Source organism: Camponotus floridanus, unplaced genomic scaffold, assembly GCF_003227725.1.
Source record: "Camponotus floridanus strain SB8 unplaced genomic scaffold, Cflo_v7.5 scaffold3, whole genome shotgun sequence".
In the NCBI taxonomy this organism is placed as follows: Eukaryota; Metazoa; Arthropoda; class Insecta; order Hymenoptera; family Formicidae; genus Camponotus; species Camponotus floridanus.
Window position 1 is genome coordinate 3,589,635 of NW_020229436.1, and position 18,733 is coordinate 3,608,367.

Sequence of the window (18,733 nt, forward strand, 5' to 3'; positions counted from 1 at the left end):
GGCTTTCAACCAACGACTGCGGTCGCTTTAAATACATGACCGAAAAAAAAGATTCGTCCGCGCATGATTATGTATGTTTATTAAAAAACCAAATTATTAATGCCGAGAAGTGGCTCTCTAGTAACGTACGGTAATGATCCCTTAAAGAAGATTAAGTTCTTCCAAGTATAGATAAGTGCTTGGATTTTCTGCTTTGTGTTTTCCGCAATTTAATTCGAGCGGTTATAATTTTTTCTCGGTTAATTGATAAATATATTTAACATTTTATTTTCCAAAAATGCAATTAAAAATAATAGACGTTCTTCTATTTAATCGTATTATTTAAATTATTTTATATTACTTTTTATTTTTAAATTATTTATTTACTTTTTATAAAAAATATATACTATTAATAATTTTTATCAAAGATATATATGTTATATACACATATTTGGCAAATAGCTTTTTCATTTTTAATTAAGAATAAATTCTTGAGAGTTAGAAATATACATCTTCACAATCGGTCAAATAAAATTAAAACACAAATAATTCAGCCGAGCTTACAACAAAGTTCGAAAATTTGTTTCGTGTTGTTCGAAATACTATAGTCTTTGAAGAGTTCCCTCCGGAGGCGACGAACGCATGCACGACCGCAGAAAGCGGATTGCGCCCGCGACTGCAAATATTTTCCGCGAAAAAGTTGTCGGTGAAAAGCGGACGGGGACTGCGGTTTCGTTGCAGTTCGGGCCAAGTTTTGTGCTTCATCATATATGAACCGCCTTGCTCCGATGCAGTTGTATCGCACGTGGATGGCGCTTAATCAAACAATAACGCATACCAATGTATACATGGACGGTCGATGCGCACATGCAGCTTTGCGAAGCTGGACCAGTTCGTGCATACAAGCGGCACGACGGCTTTGTTCCCTGTGTGCAGGGCACGATAGACTCTGCAAATCTCGTTGTTATTTTACAAAGCGCGCCGTTATTACCCGATCTAGTCCATTCGGTGTTTCCGGAGTTTATTGTTTCTGGTCAACCAAGCCACTGATTGCTTCTGATGTGACGCTGTGACTTAGATCTGTCTGCAGTTATTGAAATCTTTCTAGTGTGGTATTTCTGCAAAGCTCATCAATATTGTTAAATAGACTCAAGACTAGCTTAGCGATGATGAGTAAATATAGACGGACAATATCGATCCGATAATAATTTATTTCTATCTAATAATTGAAATTTGATGTTCTATTTTAGAATAAATTCCGATGAATCTAAAATGAAATATTAAGATAGCTAAAAATACAACAATGATAATATTTAAATATATGCTCCAATAAGAAATTTATAGAAAGAAATACATAGAAATGTTGTAATTATAATTCAACATATTACAGTGGAATCTTGAGAGAAACGTGTATAATCTTGCTACTATGTCTACAATTAAACTGATGCGAGCCAATATCGGCCAGTGCTAACTGCACTAGTAACTGTCGAAATACTAGCTCAACTGTACAGCATTGTCGTATCTTAGCAATGTTGTGCCAATAACAGCGTTACCACAAAATGATGTTACACTCTCCGGTCAAACTTAACTGGCGCAAGCTGACAACTGATATGAAATGACTTGCAAAAACATGTAATAAGCAAATCCTAGATCTTCAGATAAGATATTGCAACGCATTAGAATTAATTGTAATTTACAAATTATTTGTTATATTTTCAAAATGAAGTACACGACAAAAATAATAAATAAATAAATAAATATTATTTTGCATATTTAAAATAAAATTGCAAAGAAAAAGTTTCTATAAAGTGAAAAAATCGCGCGAAATTTTCAATAAGCTAAAAATATCGATAAATTATTTTAGATTTTGTTTAGAACTTTTTTTGACCGCCACTATAAAATTATATTTCTTCGTGATGTGTCAGCTATCATCTAATTATCATATTTTATGAAAACGTAATGTATGGATAACGAGCTAATAGAAATGTAAATGATGATAAATTTAAAATTCAATTTGAAAAACTCTGCGAAAACACTGCGGCGCAAGGCGTTTAAATTTTTCGCAGAAAATACTGACGATATTATATTTCGCGATAATACGTAATTATACACTCACTGTCTATTATGCGACAGTTATCGCGTTGCACCTGCGCTGACATAATAATGAGGGATAATATGTAAGGAAAGTTTCGAATGTGTGTGTTTTCCAAACAATTTGGAAGTTGTGCGTAATAAATTGCCATTTCGCTGCAACGCGGCCTATATGTCACCGGAAAGTTAGGAAGCGTTTCGAAATAATCTATAATTATATATAACTTTGGCATAGCTTTCGCTACATACAACGAGTTTCGAACTGTACGGTCGAAGGTTTTTGTACAATATACACAATATAGGAGATTTCAATAATTACTTTATAATCATTTAAGATACATCTATGTATAATGATTATTTAATATGCAAATCAACCCTTTACCATAACTTGAAAATACGCAAATTGCCGATATGCTTTAATTATTTTCATCCTTGAAATGTTACAGATGAAAAAAAAAAAATATTAAAATAAATATTAGAAAATATAATTACATATAATAATAATTATAATTATTATATAATAATATTTATACATATATAAAATTATAATATACAATTGTATATAATAAATCCAAAGGATTTTTATTTTTTCTTAAAATTTTTATTTGATTATTTTTATGTAGAGTTCTATTTAATAGCGATCCAAAAAACCTATACTGGATTCGTTTATTCCCCTCTATGCAATTCCATCTTCCGCGGCTTGTCCAGAATCCCTCGGTAAAGCAGTGTTTCTGCATCAAGGACGGCCAACAACCCTTAGTTGCCAACCCCTCAAATAGCACAATTTATTCCGGCGAATTGAAAATTTCGCTATAGTCGATGGTGTTTCGTCACATCCCCCTGGTGACATTCCTTTTCGCCGAATAAAGTCACGGCAGTTTCGGCGGTGATCTTCGGCAATGAATCACCAGAGATTGTGAGAAAGTGCGCGATGACGAGAGTTGCAATCGCCCGTCGAGGGTGGCTTCGGTGTGTCGGGTTGCAAGGAAGGAAATGCAATTATTGGCCAGCGTCTGCGCTTCTATATTGATCCGTGGCGGCGGCGGTGGCGGCGGTGGTGACTGTTCTCGCGGCGCGTTCGGGTGGGACCACAATCAACCCCACAACGAACCCGCCCAAAATGTATTTCTGCCTGCGTCTCGCGCGGCTCTTTCTGATCTCGGCGATTCTGTGCGTCGGTAAGTGTGCCATTTCCGGAGCGACGAATTGAAACTTGAGGAAAAGCTCGCGTGCTTTAAGAAAAGTGCAGGGATGCTTGGATGTGTAAACTTCCCGACACGACGAGAGAACGAAAGGAGTGAAGTGCGAGGCGGCGAAAATAAAGTCGGCGTGCGAGTTTTTAATTTTATACGAATTTTTTCGCACGATTCACAGCTTTATTCGTCGAATCTCGATCAATTTCGTTAATTGCGATAATCGCTTTACTTGCAGGTCTGTGCTCCGAAGATGAGGAGAGACTGGTGCGAGATTTGTTCAGAGGGTACAATAAACTCATCCGACCAGTGCAAAATATGACGGAGAAGGTACACGTGAGGTTCGGCCTCGCCTTCGTGCAATTGATCAATGTGGTGAGATTCCCTTATTCCACTTCTTTTTCGCGCAATTGAAATATTGATAATATTAATAAATATTAATTATATTTTTTACAAAATAATATTAATTATACTTTTTACAAAATAATATTAATTATACTTTTTACAAAAAAATTAAATTATACAAATAATAGTATAAAATTATTGTCATTTCAAAAAATCTTCAAAATTTTTACATAGATTTTTGAAATTTTTTAGAATGAAAAGAACCAGATTATGAAATCGAACGTATGGTTGAGATTCGTATGGATGGATTATCAATTGCAATGGGACGAAGCAGATTATGGCGGAATCGGTGTCCTGAGATTACCACCCGACAAAGTGTGGAAACCGGACATAGTATTATTCAATAAGTATGAGAACCTTATTTGCATGTTTTATTAGAAATTTACATATTAATCATTTTTTTTATTCGAATCGAAATGTATCAGTATTGATGTACATATGTCTAAAATAAATTATTAAAAAAAATTCAATTATTTTAAACTAAAACGAATTAGCCGTAAATAAGAACAATGTTTGCATTTGTTCGTCAGACATTTTGACAGTGAAATGATTAAAATGTGATTTAGCTGCTAGTGTAAAATAAAATTTGTTCTTTTAATTGATTATATTTGTACTAAAATTATATTTACTTTGTTTACAGTGCTGATGGCAACTATGAGGTTCGTTACAAGAGTAACGTATTAATATATCCGAACGGCGAGGTGCTCTGGGTGCCGCCAGCGATCTATCAAAGCTCGTGCACGATCGACGTCACGTATTTCCCCTTCGATCAGCAGACATGCATCATGAAATTCGGCTCGTGGACCTTCAACGGTGATCAAGTCTCTCTCGCGCTCTACAACGATAAAAACTTCGTTGACCTGTCCGATTATTGGAAAAGCGGCACATGGGACATCATCAGCGTCCCGGCGTATCTTAATACTTATCAGGGTGATTTTCCCACGGAAACGGACATCACTTTCTACATAATTATCCGCAGGTACATAGTTTGGAATTGTATCAGTTTCATCTTGAATATTGCTTCGACTTTTGTCTACAATATGATGTATTATTTTGCCTCATTATAATTATAAGTCAAGACTTTAAGAAAAAAAATATTAGCCACACATATCTTATCAAATCCTAAAATATTTATATTATTTTTGCAGGAAGACTCTCTTCTACACAGTCAACTTGATACTGCCAACAGTTCTGATCTCTTTCCTCTGCGTTCTCGTTTTCTATCTTCCTGCAGAAGCCGGTGAAAAGGTCACTTTAGGTATCAGCATTCTTCTATCTCTGGTCGTGTTTCTTCTGTTAGTCAGCAAAATTCTGCCGCCTACATCTCTTGTGCTGCCATTAATAGCTAAATATCTGCTCTTCACTTTCATCATGAATACTGTCAGTATCTTAGTAACTGTTATCATCATCAATTGGAACTTTCGTGGACCGAGGACTCACAGAATGCCTCAGCTCATACGCAAGATCTTTCTTAAATATCTGCCAACAATTCTATTTATGAGGCGGCCAAAGAAAACGCGATTGAGGTAAGAGATTATTTTTTAAGAAATATATTATTAACAAAGAATATATAATTATATAATTCAAGATTTTCTTGTTAACTAAAAAATTAATAATTATTATAATAAAAAAATTAATCCAACTAGACATAAATCTCATAAAGATATATGTGATACAAATTTAATTAATTAAACATGTGATACATTTTTCCATCCAACGCCACATCGCTACTCGAATAAAGGGATATTTCTTTGTCAGATGGATGATGGAGATACCGAATGTAACACTGCCAGCTTCCACATATTCGGGGAGCCCGACCGAGGTGCCGAAACACCTGCCAGCCTCTTTGGCCAAGTCAAAGATGGAAGTAATGGAGCTATCCGATCTGCATCATCCTAATTGTAAGATCAATCGTAAGGTGCACCACACCACGAGCAGCTCCAGCGCTGCTGGGGGAGGGGAGGGCATGGGGGATAGAAGAGGATCCGAGAGTTCGGATTCCGTGTTGCTCAGCCCGGAAGCCAGCAAGGCTACCGAGGCAGTGGAGTTTATAGCGGAGCATCTCAGGAACGAGGACTTGTATATACAGGTGAAAATCTTCCTCATCTTTCTCATCTTTCTCAATAAATACTGTAAGAAAGTTGGTTATACGTCTTATGCATGAAATGAAAGACCTCTTAGATTTGTGTAACCAACATTTCGTTTTACTAAATCTTCCTTTTCTCCGACGTCATTCTTTTATAGACAAGGGAGGACTGGAAATACGTTGCAATGGTGATCGATCGACTGCAACTTTATATCTTCTTTATAGTGACGACCGCGGGTACCGTCGGGATCCTAATGGACGCGCCTCACATTTTCGAGTACGTGGACCAGGATCGTATCATAGAAATTTATCGCGGAAAATAAAATCTGATTTGTCTTAACGAATCGCAATTACAAATAATGTGCCATCGTTACCGACCGTTCTCATTTCGTCCTTTTCGAAATCGATTTTGTACAACGTCATGTGAATGATCTTGCCATGTCAGTTTTAAAACGTACAACGTTTACAGCTCAAAAGCAGTTATTCAAATCACACAAGTAATTATTTTTTATACAAATTTCTATCAAATCTTATGCAAAGTACAAATTTATTTAATGAAAGTTTCAACTCAATCTGCTGCCATTGTGTGTATGTATATTTTTTTTATTCAAGATTAGTAAAATTTTTTATTCGCAAATGTTCTTAGTTACAAAGTTCGGGCGATCGATATGGCATACATTATTTAGGTAATAATTCCACTAGCATTAATCCAGGCTGCCTCTGCGATTGTTGTCTTCCCCAATGCCATTAACTTCCGATAGCTCTATCGCGATGTGCTTAGACGAAGGGTTTGCGAAGCAAACATCGAATGGATCTCGTCTTTCATTTTATCGGAGTAAATAGATATTTCCAAAATTATTAAGCACATTATATATTATAAGAAATCACTTGCTAATTTTTTTAATTGTTTCGAAATAATATCATTTACATAACCAAAGAGAAATTTATATTTATGGTACTTAAATTAAGAATCCATTGCTTAAAAAAATTTAGAAACTTTGTTTTAAGAAAAAGAAAGAGAAAGAAAAAATATACATAGACTAAATTGTCTTTGTTAATATATTGCTTTGTTAATATATATTATAAATTTTTGTTAAAAAGAATTTGACTTTTAATTATTTAAGAGATATATTTTGTTAGAATATAATACAAATAGTTTTATCTATTTATATATTGTATAGATATCTTATTGGAAATATCATGTTTGCTCCTTCAAATGTAACTATCAAATGTAATAGACTTAATGTTAAACGATGAAATCCGCTTATGTAATATAGAGTCCGTAATTAGAAAAAAATGTGGGATTAATTAATCGAACTTTGGCAAGATTATTATAATATATTAATATAACGATGGTACGCACAAACACATGTTTAGTCAACTATATCGATATCTCTTAATTAGAATACAAATAATCCAATAGTCTGGTAAGTTAGCAAATATATAACGAAAAATATTATTTATATTATAAAATAATTCAAACTTACAAGGAATTCACGTTTAACATTAAAAATTATGTAAAGTTGTGTAAAATTGTCGCGCATTTTCCTAGGACCGTAGTTTCATCATTTATTAATAAATCTATCATTAAATGTATATTTTTTGTTTTTGAATCTGAGTTGCCAAAAGTATGCATGTTTAACGTACGTACATAATAATATGTACGTTAACAACTTTAGTGTTAAGTGTATGATGAAAAAACGGTCCTTTATCTGATTTCTTGATCGCAATTTTGGCGATCAGTTTCGACCAGTATCGATCAAAGTCTCAAATATCAAAGTTAAAAATTTCCTTGTAAAATAAGGTCGAAACATTTTTAACAATGCGCATCTACGTGCGAATAGATATGCGAAATCAATTTTGCGACGATGGCTTAGATATAGATTTGAAATAATTTTGATAATAATCGTGCAAATTATCGTTGCCACATTGTAATTTAGCTGAGCTCGCGTTTGATACTCATCGTCGTATCGTGTTGATTATACGTATTGATAGAATTGCGACGATTTCAACTCACGCTCATCAAATATTCGCATCGACGAGTTTCTAGTAACAAATTTCATGCGAGCATGAAAGATTATAAATTAAATTAATATAAATTATGAAGAGATTTTTTTCTCGTATCTAAATACGATGAGTTTAGCATTGGAAGACCAATACAAGTCAAGGTATAATTAAATAAATAAATAGATTTCGTTCATTGGAATGATAAAATAAATCTATTTCATTATCACTTGCATTTTTATCGAAATTATTTAAATAGAAATTATAAATTACTTTCAGAATGTGTTGACTCTGAAGTTGGCCTTCCAAAGATTAAAAATAAAATGACTCATACCACATATTTATCTGAATAATTATTACTGAATACATTGTAGAATATATACATATAGATACGATGCTTTCCTATTGTTTAAATTTTTCTTCATTAGATATTTCCACAAATTTTATTATATTTTTATTTTACAAACATAAAAATATGTGGTGAATAGCTTTCATTATTACAATTAACTTGTATGCTACGTGATAGAATTTAAAAGAGTTTCGTCTTAATATACGAAATAAGTAAACAAAGCAAAAATAGATAACGTTTAGTTGTTTAGACAAATATGTTTAGTTAAATGCGAAATGAGCCAATGTATTTGCGCTAATAACTATAAATGCGCATATTAGAAAAAAAACGCAAATTCCACGTTCATCGTCATAAGAACGTAGAATTATTATGCGTTAATAGAACATCATAATCATGCTTATCGTATTATATTGCGTATATTGTACAGAGAGGCTGTCAAACGGTCATGTGTTCTCTGATAGAGCGTTCAGCTGAGAGAAAAAGTTGCAATCGATTGTTGATTAATGAGGATTCTTATGCAAGTAGCGAAACAAACGAAAAAAATGTAATCTCTTCATATTATTCTATAATTTTATGCATTTTTTATCATTTTTTATCGTATCTCTCAATATATAGATAATTGCAAATTTAGTATTTATAAATTCTATGGACTTTACATTTGTAGCGAAACTCGTACATGGCAATTTATTCGATTATATCGAGATTTTCAATTATCAATTGATCAGTCTCACAGAATTTTTTAATATGATAAGTAGTTATTATACGTACATAAATATTTTATTCTATTTGATGAATAATAATGTTGTAGCTGTTGTAATGATTTTTCAAAAGTATTTATGTCTGTTAGTATGTAAATTAATCGTTATGTTTGTTTAAGCAAAATAAGTTTCTTACCCAAAGATGCTTGATATAGCAATAGTTGATGCGGAATCTTTAACGAAAGAATATATCTTTGATTATAACTCTTTATGTCAATTTTAGCAAATTGTATGAAGGGGAAGAAGGGAATACAGCTTTATATAATTTCCAAAATTTATAATATAAATCTTTTTCTCGATTATGATAAGTTAACAATAATTTATTTTATGTATAAATTTTACTTTTATAAACAATATTATGTTGCAATAATTCATTGAAAAAATTACTGTATGTTCATAATGGATATAACTAGAATAATTTATCTCTCTTACAATGCGTTGATAGCGTATGACGTGTCTTCCTCCACAAAAATACAATAATTAAAGTTTTTAGAGACCAGATATATTGTGTGTATTTTATTTTATTTTAGCTTTTTTACGTTGATGGGTTTTATCTAATTTATTGAGCGCGATTTAATATAAACAATGACAGTAAAAAAGTGTACATTTCAGCCGGTATACATGCGTTATTTATCTACTGCGACAAGAATAATTACCGCATTAGCGAATATAATATTTTATAATTTACTTCTGCGCATGAAACAAGAAATCGTTATTGTTGACCTACCAAGTTTGTACTTTATTATGCATGATAAATAATAGTGACTATATATTCGTTCATTACTGTATGTTGGTAGGTAAAAGAGAACTTTAACGCGTAAAATAGCTAAATCCTTTTTATAATGAAATAACACATCAATAAAATCATCAAATTTCATACCTTCACGTGTCTTGACTGATACATGATTTAAAGATAACACTTCATATATATATATATATATATATATATATATATATATATATAAAACAAAAAAAATAATATTGCTTTCCCGAATTACCGATGAGAATCCATCATGATAAGTGAGACGTTTTTGGCCGAAAGAAACTGAAAAGAGGAGAGAATGGAAGACGTTTATTTTCATTTCATTTATTTCAACAATTTCATAATAACGTAATAATGTTAATAATATTACAATGCGGCGATTACAGTGCTCACCAGTTAACAGGGATTCTCATATCGATCAACGTTGCCTCGAAAAGGAGCCCAGCGTAGAAATATAACAAATTTTTATTCACGCTCTCTTATATCTCCTCCGTGGTATGGATTTACTATTATCGGACCAGGCTGTTGTTCAGAGGCATAATTAAAAGTCAAGTGAGATCGGGTGAGTTCAGTTCAATTGCATCGTTCCCACCAGGGTCTACGGAAATATAGTAACTCTTTTCATACATTCTCGCGTCTTCTCTATCCTCCCATTCGTATTCTCGATGGCGATCAATAATGCACACCATTGTCGATCTTAACGATTGATTGTAACGGTGGACAATACGTGTGACGATACCTTTTCTTCTTTTAAAGTACATAGGGAATAAAGAGATATAGGTGTAGGTAGATAACGAAGAGAGTTAGATCGCGTTCTATATATAATCGGTCTTCTGAAATCGCATCAGCGCGGCTTTTACGTTTCTGTTAAATTCAATAGGTTAGCATTGAGAGATAATTAGGTATAACTCCTTCTTTCTTCATCGTTAGTTTAGAGAGAAAGTGATCTCGATAAAGTTCGACCCTAACTGCTAATAGACTATCTCTGAATCATCCCCTATAATTACTGTCAGAGTATAACTACGTCGCTATTGATTACAGGCTAGCTTTTAATATTCAGTTAATCGATTATTAATCATTTCTTTTTATTCATTATTACGAATATGACTTTAGCATTCAATAGTTTAAATATATATATATAGTTTATGTTTAGTGGTACATGTGATTTTTTTTAATAGTTTCGCTTTTATTTATTTATTTATTTTGTTTGTTATCATTATCATTATTTCTCTTGCGGTAATTTTTGATGATTACTTTTCTTCCTCGCTATTTCGCTAATCATCCAGCGCGAATACTTTTATATATGTATATATATATATATATATATATATATTTTTTTTTTATAAGATAATGCAGCTTCTTATGAAATCGCGCATGGTAAATTAGCCGAACGAGGATCCAGTACGGAAGGAAACGAGTATTGCCTGGAAATAACTGAGTTTCACTTGTGTAAAAATTCATTTTTAAATTCATTTGGCTGTGACGTGTTTATCTCTCTTATCTGTTTTTTCTTTTTATAAAGACATTTTTCTGTGCGTCTTTCTTTTACTGCGGAATTCCGACGCAAAATATGTATATTCGTTCGAATCGAACTCAGGAATTTGTCCTCCCACTCTCATCTCAGTGCAATAAATTCGAGTATTACTTGACACTAACATTCTGCGTTTGACATAAGAAATTTAAGAGAAATGTAAAGCTAAACGAAATTAATATTTTTATTATTATATTTTGTTATTATATTTGTTGTTGTTCATCTAATCGAAGAGAATGTTATATATAATTTATTTTAACTTATAAAGATGTAATCGATATCTTTTTTTTACTGAAATGAAATTTAATCTTGATATAGAGAATTATTATCATTACAATTATTTAATTTTGTTTCCAGAATACATGTTATTAAATCGAATGCGAAATAAATCGACGGGACATTTTTCTATACAGATTTGTAACAAATTACGCGGAGTAATTTCGCAGACTCTCCCCGATCCTCTCGTAACGGATTAATTCACAATCGATCCTAATTACACGCGATTTCCGCGCCGCCTTTGATCTTTCTCACGTTAATTACATTCCTATTCAGCCCTATCGCGTAAGACGTTCGCTCCGCAGTGCGCTCGTTTACGCTTTAAGGATTAGCTACAAATTTGGCACTTGAACTTACGCTTCACCTAATCAGTTAATCTAATTAATTAACTCGCCATCGTCGTGAAAAAAGATACGCGCACGAGCCTACCTTAAATATTTCTCCTCTTTTCCTTGTTTCCGCGCTTTCGCTCGCTCGTTCGCGCTAATCGATCGATTAATCCGGACAATTAATCATTGTAATTCTGTACAAACAATGGCACAGTGGAATTTACACACAAAATCTTGCCCCGAATCGTGTCGGCAAAACGATTCCACGATAACGTGACACTCGAAATCTTGCGTTGCTGCGTATGATGGCACGAAAAGCGTCGTTTTGCTTTTCCAATTCTGTCGTGATAGCTCCACAAGTCATCAAATAGACGTAAATATGGTAGCGCAGTTTTTTTTTATAGCAGAAACATCCTCCATCTCTCCGAACAATCGTTCTCCAACAACGATTTAACTCGAGATTGAAGATTGTAAACTTTTTTCTTTACACTCGAAAGAGTATCGAAGGAATTCTTTTTAGAGTCGATCGTTAAGTCTTTCATCCTCGAAAATTCGAAAATCTCTTGCTTGTTGCACATCTTGATATTCGTAACATTTTCTTAAGACTTTTGCAAAATATTTATGATCGTAATTATTACGTAACAATTTTAATCTCTGATTTTTACGACAATTGTTTTCTTCGTCTAATCAAATTATTTTTTACAGAGAGATTTTCTTCAAGGATTTCATATTATGATCGACGGTGAGCAGAACGACGCGATTCATAACGAGCAGCGAAATCCTACGCGGACGATATCTCGTTTCGCTTAATTTAACAACGGGGCTGAGCGCGAGCAACGATTTACACGCTACGTGTCGTCGATATAATTAAATCTCTGTCGCGTATGTATAATATATAATACATGTGTATGTGTGTATATAAAGAGCGGTCTAATAAAAGAACAGGCAAGGGATCATCGATCTTCCGAACGTCTCCACCAATCCAAAGAATATGGCTTCTTTCCAAAGACATAGTATTTAAAAAGTAGTAACGTGACTGCGTGTTTCTATTTTCTTCGACAACTTTGACATTTCGTTCTCTGTGATACAGATTAATAAAAATTATCTTTGCTAATATCACTTCTTCCTTCATCGAAAGCATGCGTGTGAATTATTTATTATGAAAAATTCACACTGTCTCCAAAATCAGCAAAGCTTCGCATATTTGAGAAATATTACGATTGATCCTATCATTATCGCAAGATCAATTAAATCATAAAGTGTCGAGGTTTAAAATTTCAAAGATTGATTACGTGAGCCAATATATAATTTTATTTTAATTTCCTTTGTCTACGCACGCAAGATTTATCCGATCATATTTGATTTGCGTTTCGCGTTGGGAAAGTTGCGATCGCGATTCTGACATATTCATGTAAAATGCATAAATGCAAATACATGCGTTTACTCGTAGGATAAAATTATACGATCGATTATTCTAAATATCCGGACAAGGAAAATCCTGGTAGTTTCGTCTCATTTCATCGCCTTTCGCTTCCCGTCGTGCGGCTAGTTTCAATGTTAGATCTACGAGCGTAAAATTTGTCGCTAGAGCTTCGACTACTTACATCACAGCGAGCTACTAACGCTGAATAGCTGAACGAGCAGTTGCAACGACTTTCGCGAGCGTTCTCCAGAATCTTAATTATCCCCTTGAACGACATTAGTGCAAACGGGATCAATTCACGCGAGCGCGATTTACGGTGATGATCTCGCGAGAGTTTCGCAACCGAGAAAACTCTTCAGCTATACTAGGCGACTAATGGCGGAAGACTTTGGCATGCTATAGTATAATAGACCTTACAATAAATTACACACGACAGATAATGCGTCCGTCGAATTAATCTCTCGTGTTAATTAGAGGTAGTATTATATATATATATCGAGAAGTATAGTTTTCGTCGTCAGCCGCTTGGAGTCATCGGGGGATTGTCTTGACACTTAAACGACAGGCATAATCGATGAGCAATCGTAATTATCTCTATCGTAATAAGTCCTTAGGTAAGTCTTTAAAACGCTCGAGTAATTAATATAGGAGTCAAGTGAGAAGAAGAAGTGCTACGAAACTCGTGTATGATTTAACTCGTTATAACCCGTAATAAAAAAAAATACAGAGTATTGTGTATTTATATATAGATTTTTTATTATCTAAATTGAAGCAAAATTTACGCTTTTGGGTATAACGGGTTAATTTCCACGTCACGACGGGAGCGTCACATCGGCTCGATGAAACGAAGCTCGCCGTAATTTCGGAATTGGATTATTAATTTTTAAAGTAATAACGATTCCTTATTATATATTTGGTACGTTTTCTGATTTGCTTTCGATTTTATTCCGATTATTCCTTGCCTTTCATGTCGATCGATGGACGAGACGTTCAAAAAATCGCTCACGTCGCACTGCCGGATTTTCTTTTTTCTCGCATCACCCTGTACATCTGCGCTACTACAATATCCTACGAGTCTATTAATCTTTGTTCAGTTAATTCACATATTTATTCAATTTCTTTTTTTTTTATCCATCTTTCTGTCCGCCGCAACTACTCATTAATCGGGAACGATTCGATTCGCGGAAATCGTACATTAACGTTGTAGAAAGGAGATTTCAACATTTCGTACAGGCAAAGAGTCTCATAGCTAATACGTTTTAATATTATTATTGTTATTATTAATAATAATATTATTATTTATCGTTATCGTTAATCGTTAGCACTAACTCGTTATCATTATTAATATTCTTTTTTTTACAAGATTACAGTTTATATATAACAGCCCCGCGCGTATTAAGCTGAGTTGTCGATTTTAAAGGCGCAAGTCACGTTAATGCCGCTTATCTTATTCATCTTTTCTCATACTCTACCCTCTTTTCTTTTAATCAGTCATCTCTTATTCAGTCGTTTACTTAAAATGGTCAATTTGTACGGAAATTTCCTTATTTACCGCTCTCGTTTAACTTTTACAATTTAATTTAACAAAAAAACAGTTACACAAGTTTAAAAATAATTGAAACATTTTATGTTGGAGTTCTCATCTCCAAGAAAAAGAAAGTTATATGAAGAAATATTACTTTTTTAACTCTAATAGAATCGAAGAGAATTAAAGTTTAAATACATTGAATTAAATCAAACAAGCATTAAATATGCGTTCAAGAATTAATTTCGCCATGTAATTATTTATTTAAGAACACATAGCAATATATGTATATATTTAATTTATCAAATATGACACGACATCATAAAAGCTAATTAAAACTTTTGAAATTGAAAAGTTTTACTTTTTACTTATAAAAGCTTAAAATAAACTAATAATAATAAATCATACGATTAATATCTTTTTAATCTAGCTCATCAAATGAATAATAAATTTTTCAGACTTATGACCGTCCATTATTCTCGCCTACCAAGACGTAGGCGAATCACACCATGCCTGAGTACGTTTGCTGCGTTATCTTCGGAAAACTGTCTATATCGAGTTCAAGGAGGTGGAAACTTTTCGCGCGAAGTGTGTCACGTTCCGCCTGAATTTAAAATCCACTTTTATGCGAATTTGCGATGTTCGGGAATTTGTTGATTCCCGAATCTCTTTCAGCAAGAAAGATCATCGGCAATAGTTCTTCTTTCGATTCCTCGTCGCGGAAATCGCGGGAAGAAGCCCATTAAATTGTATAACAATGTAATCGTATGCGGTTCGAATTTTATATGCCATAAAACTGAACTATGCATCACGGTGTGAAGAAAGGTTTTCAGAATCTGGCATAATATCGTATCGGTTTTATTTAACTTAGCCATAGCTTCGATTTTAATCTCCGTTATTCGTTATTGTGCATTGTAGATTCAAAACCTTATCCTTCCTTGATACAAAGTTGCACCATTCCACGTTACCAAGAAATCTCGCGTTGTTTCGTTTTTACCTATATTTTTTATCGTCAAAATTTTCTAGCTACTTCCGCGTAAAGGGAAAAAACGGTTGTTCCTACCGTCGCTCGCGGTGCGCTTATTAATTTATAGGAAAATAAATCAGCAGTCGTTAGCGACGAATTACAGTGAGCAATTTTCTGTCTTCGACGTAAATCTCATTACGATATGTGATAATACACATTTACAAGTATAATTATAGGACAAGTATCGTCGTACAGTATCGCGTACCGTGGTAAAACGTATTATTTTCTTTTTTTTTTTACTATCTAATCGTTAAATCTTGATTATACATTAAAATCACGCGTTTGCTTCGCTAACACGACTTTTTGATACCCGTAATGTTCTAGGACTCGTAATCCATATATATATCGCTGCTTCTAGATTAATTTTACACTTGCGACATAATTAACCGCAATGCCAGTATAATTAATCTCGGTCTGATACGCGTATTATTTTTTTGCGTATAACAATTGCGATTATACTCGCGGTTTTAGAGCGAACAAGCGAAGGCTTCATTAATTAGGAAGCCCTACTTTCGACTTTTGCGATAGCAATGAGATTACTCATCTTTAATGTACTGAGTGACTTGAAACAATGTGGCAATATTTTAAGAACGCATACACATCTTACTAATAATAAATATAAAAAAATTGATTACATGTAATAAGAAACAGCCTTTGTGTTGCGATCTTAAAGATAATCGTCATTTCAAAGAAAGAAGTAACTAGACAGAACGGGACATAAAGTTTAGCCACATCTCCCTATCTTGTAAAAATTGATGGCGCATCCTCCTACTCTTAATTGCAATAAATTGGCATTATTAATCACCTTTCCACCAACTTGAACTACAGCAAACGCACGTAAAAAGGAACGATGGGGCCGGACATTTTCCTTGCGATAAAAATTATCAGAGCATCGAGAATCTATTTTACATCCTCCTTTAAAAACAACACGCTTACAATTGTGTAGCTTAAATAAAAATAAATGTTTTTCTATTTAATTAATAAATATTTTTTTCATCGTATATTTGAGCAACTTAATCTAATTTGTGTTATGTTATCAAGTTAATAAAAAACTGATATTAAAGCATGTTAATTTTTATCGCATAAAGAATGACTTTTCCGGCATTAAAATGTATGTGTCGATGTCTCGAACTCTCTATGCATTTTTTTTGGCGAATTATTTCTTTAATTTCTTGTTAACTAGTGATTATAGTGATAAACTTATAGTGATTAACCGCGTTTCTCTCATCTACATAATGTAATGTACTCTCTACCTTCCTTACGAGTGTTAATACAATTCGACGTTATTCTGTTTATATCATTTATTTTTTAATCGTTCGCGCGCTAGAGATCAAAACACACCGTTTTATAGTTTTTATCGTACTTCTACGCGTAATCCTGCCCGCAACGCAACATGATCAACAACGTTCATTACTTTAATAACCTTTAATAGTACATATTTAAAAGATAACGTGATTGGTTGTCGCGTATCCAGTGCCGATAGCTGAAAAATGTACATTACTTGAGTTCGTCTCCCCGATGTCTCGTCGAGACGGCGTCCGCCTACGTGTCTATCCAACAAGAGCAACTTCCTTTCTTTATCGCCATCCCACGTTGCTTCTTCCTTTTCCTGACTAATCGTGACTAATCGACTTCGTCGCTTCCGCGATTTTCTACCACAACTCTCGAGCGGCTTGTGAATTAATAGAGAACGTGATGCGTGTTAATTTTTTGTGAACGCACTTAAAAGTAAAGTCATGTCCCTCTATTGTTTGCGGATGAAAGAAATATTTGTCGCAAAGCGACACACATTAATCTTAATATTTCACGTTGCGATGCTGATATCTGTCTGTATAGAACAATTTTTCAATTTTTGCAATCGCGCGATGCTTAATGTTTATCAGCGGAAGCGCGCTGCGGTCTTCCTCAAGATGCGGTAACAAAACAAGGAACGTTGAAATCACATTTCTTCTCTAATATAAGAGAAATAAAAATTCCACGTTTTCAACTTTTGCGTTCTTAAAGGGTTTTTCGATGTCAGAAAGAAGGTACATTGTTTCCGCGATAATGATCCGCGTAATGGAATTCTTATGGGAAAGAGAAAGATTGATGCACGTCAGACAAAAAGGTACATGAGTTTCTATTTACCGTGTACTCTAGAAAGTGTGTGTCTGCGTAAGTCTGTGTTCTACCTACGTGTAAGGCGAGAGATAATGATCTGCTTTCCCAGTGCACATTCAACAATATATTTGCCTTGTTTTTTTCAATTTAAAATAGCAATTTGTTAAACAAGTCGACAGTTGTGTTTCTTTCTTGAAACGTTCAACTAAATACAAGGTTTAAATATAACAAAATATTATTAATTAATTTATTTAATATTTTGGTGGAATTTCTGATTCAAGATATAAACCACTTATGAGCGTTAAATGTGCGATGAAGATGCAGATCGATGATACAAACAATTCGCACGCGTTGCGGACATCAGAGAAAGAAAGTGCGTTGCGCTCGAAACACTAGATCAGTTCAAGCGGAAATTATCGAACAACCACACAATCATCCTTCACATTTTTCTCCCGCGCCCGCTTTGTGCATCCTTCCACAGTGTCCTTCGGATTTTTCTCTCTCTTCTTTCTCCTGTCTCCCCCGAGAGAGTATTTATGTTATATGACCGCCGCTTTTAAATCGTAGTACAAATCCCCCGTTTATTAAGTCGTCGTCGATTTTTACATACTAATGATACGAATAAGAAAATTCACTGGCATTATTTGAATCACCTTGGCAGTTCATCATGTGTATTCTGAGAGTGTATGCGTGTGCGTTTTACCTCTAAAGCCCATTCCTTTTTCTCCTTCGTCTCGTTTACCTTTTTTTTTATTTTTTTTCTCGCTTTCTTTTCTGCTTTTTTTCATCCATTATTTCTACACAACTCGAAATAAGTGGTGATCATCGCTCGTATTTTTAATTGCTTCTCTTCGCATCTAGTTTTAGACGAGAACCAATGTCAACTTGCATATA

General features: G+C 33.7%; 1 protein-coding gene across 1 annotated transcript; it reads left to right on the forward strand.

The window, feature by feature from the left end:
• The first annotated feature begins 3,190 nt into the window (after positions 1 to 3,190).
• LOC105249189 (acetylcholine receptor subunit beta-like 1) lies at positions 3,191 to 6,642 on the forward strand. Its single transcript, XM_011254478.3, has 7 exons — positions 3,191 to 3,248; positions 3,502 to 3,638; positions 3,861 to 4,015; positions 4,309 to 4,647; positions 4,817 to 5,194; positions 5,427 to 5,757; positions 5,913 to 6,642. Exons 1-7 carry the CDS (start codon positions 3,191 to 3,193, stop codon positions 6,075 to 6,077), a joined length of 1,563 nt encoding a protein of 520 aa, XP_011252780.1. The 3' UTR covers positions 6,078 to 6,642.
• The last annotated feature ends 12,091 nt before the right edge of the window (positions 6,643 to 18,733 follow it).

What these genes read in the sequence shown, in the direction of transcription:
- LOC105249189 (XM_011254478.3), top strand. Translation starts at nt 3,191, where the DNA reads ATGTATTTCTGCCTGCGTCTCGCGCGGCTCTTTCTGATCTCGGCGATT. An exon ending in CTCGGCGATTCTGTGCGTCG is followed by an intron (nt 3,249 to 3,501) that starts GTAAGTGTGCCA and finishes CTTTACTTGCAG; the next exon opens with GTCTGTGCTCCGAAGATGAG. An exon ending in TCGTGCAATTGATCAATGTG is followed by an intron (nt 3,639 to 3,860) that starts GTGAGATTCCCT and finishes GAAATTTTTTAG; the next exon opens with AATGAAAAGAACCAGATTAT.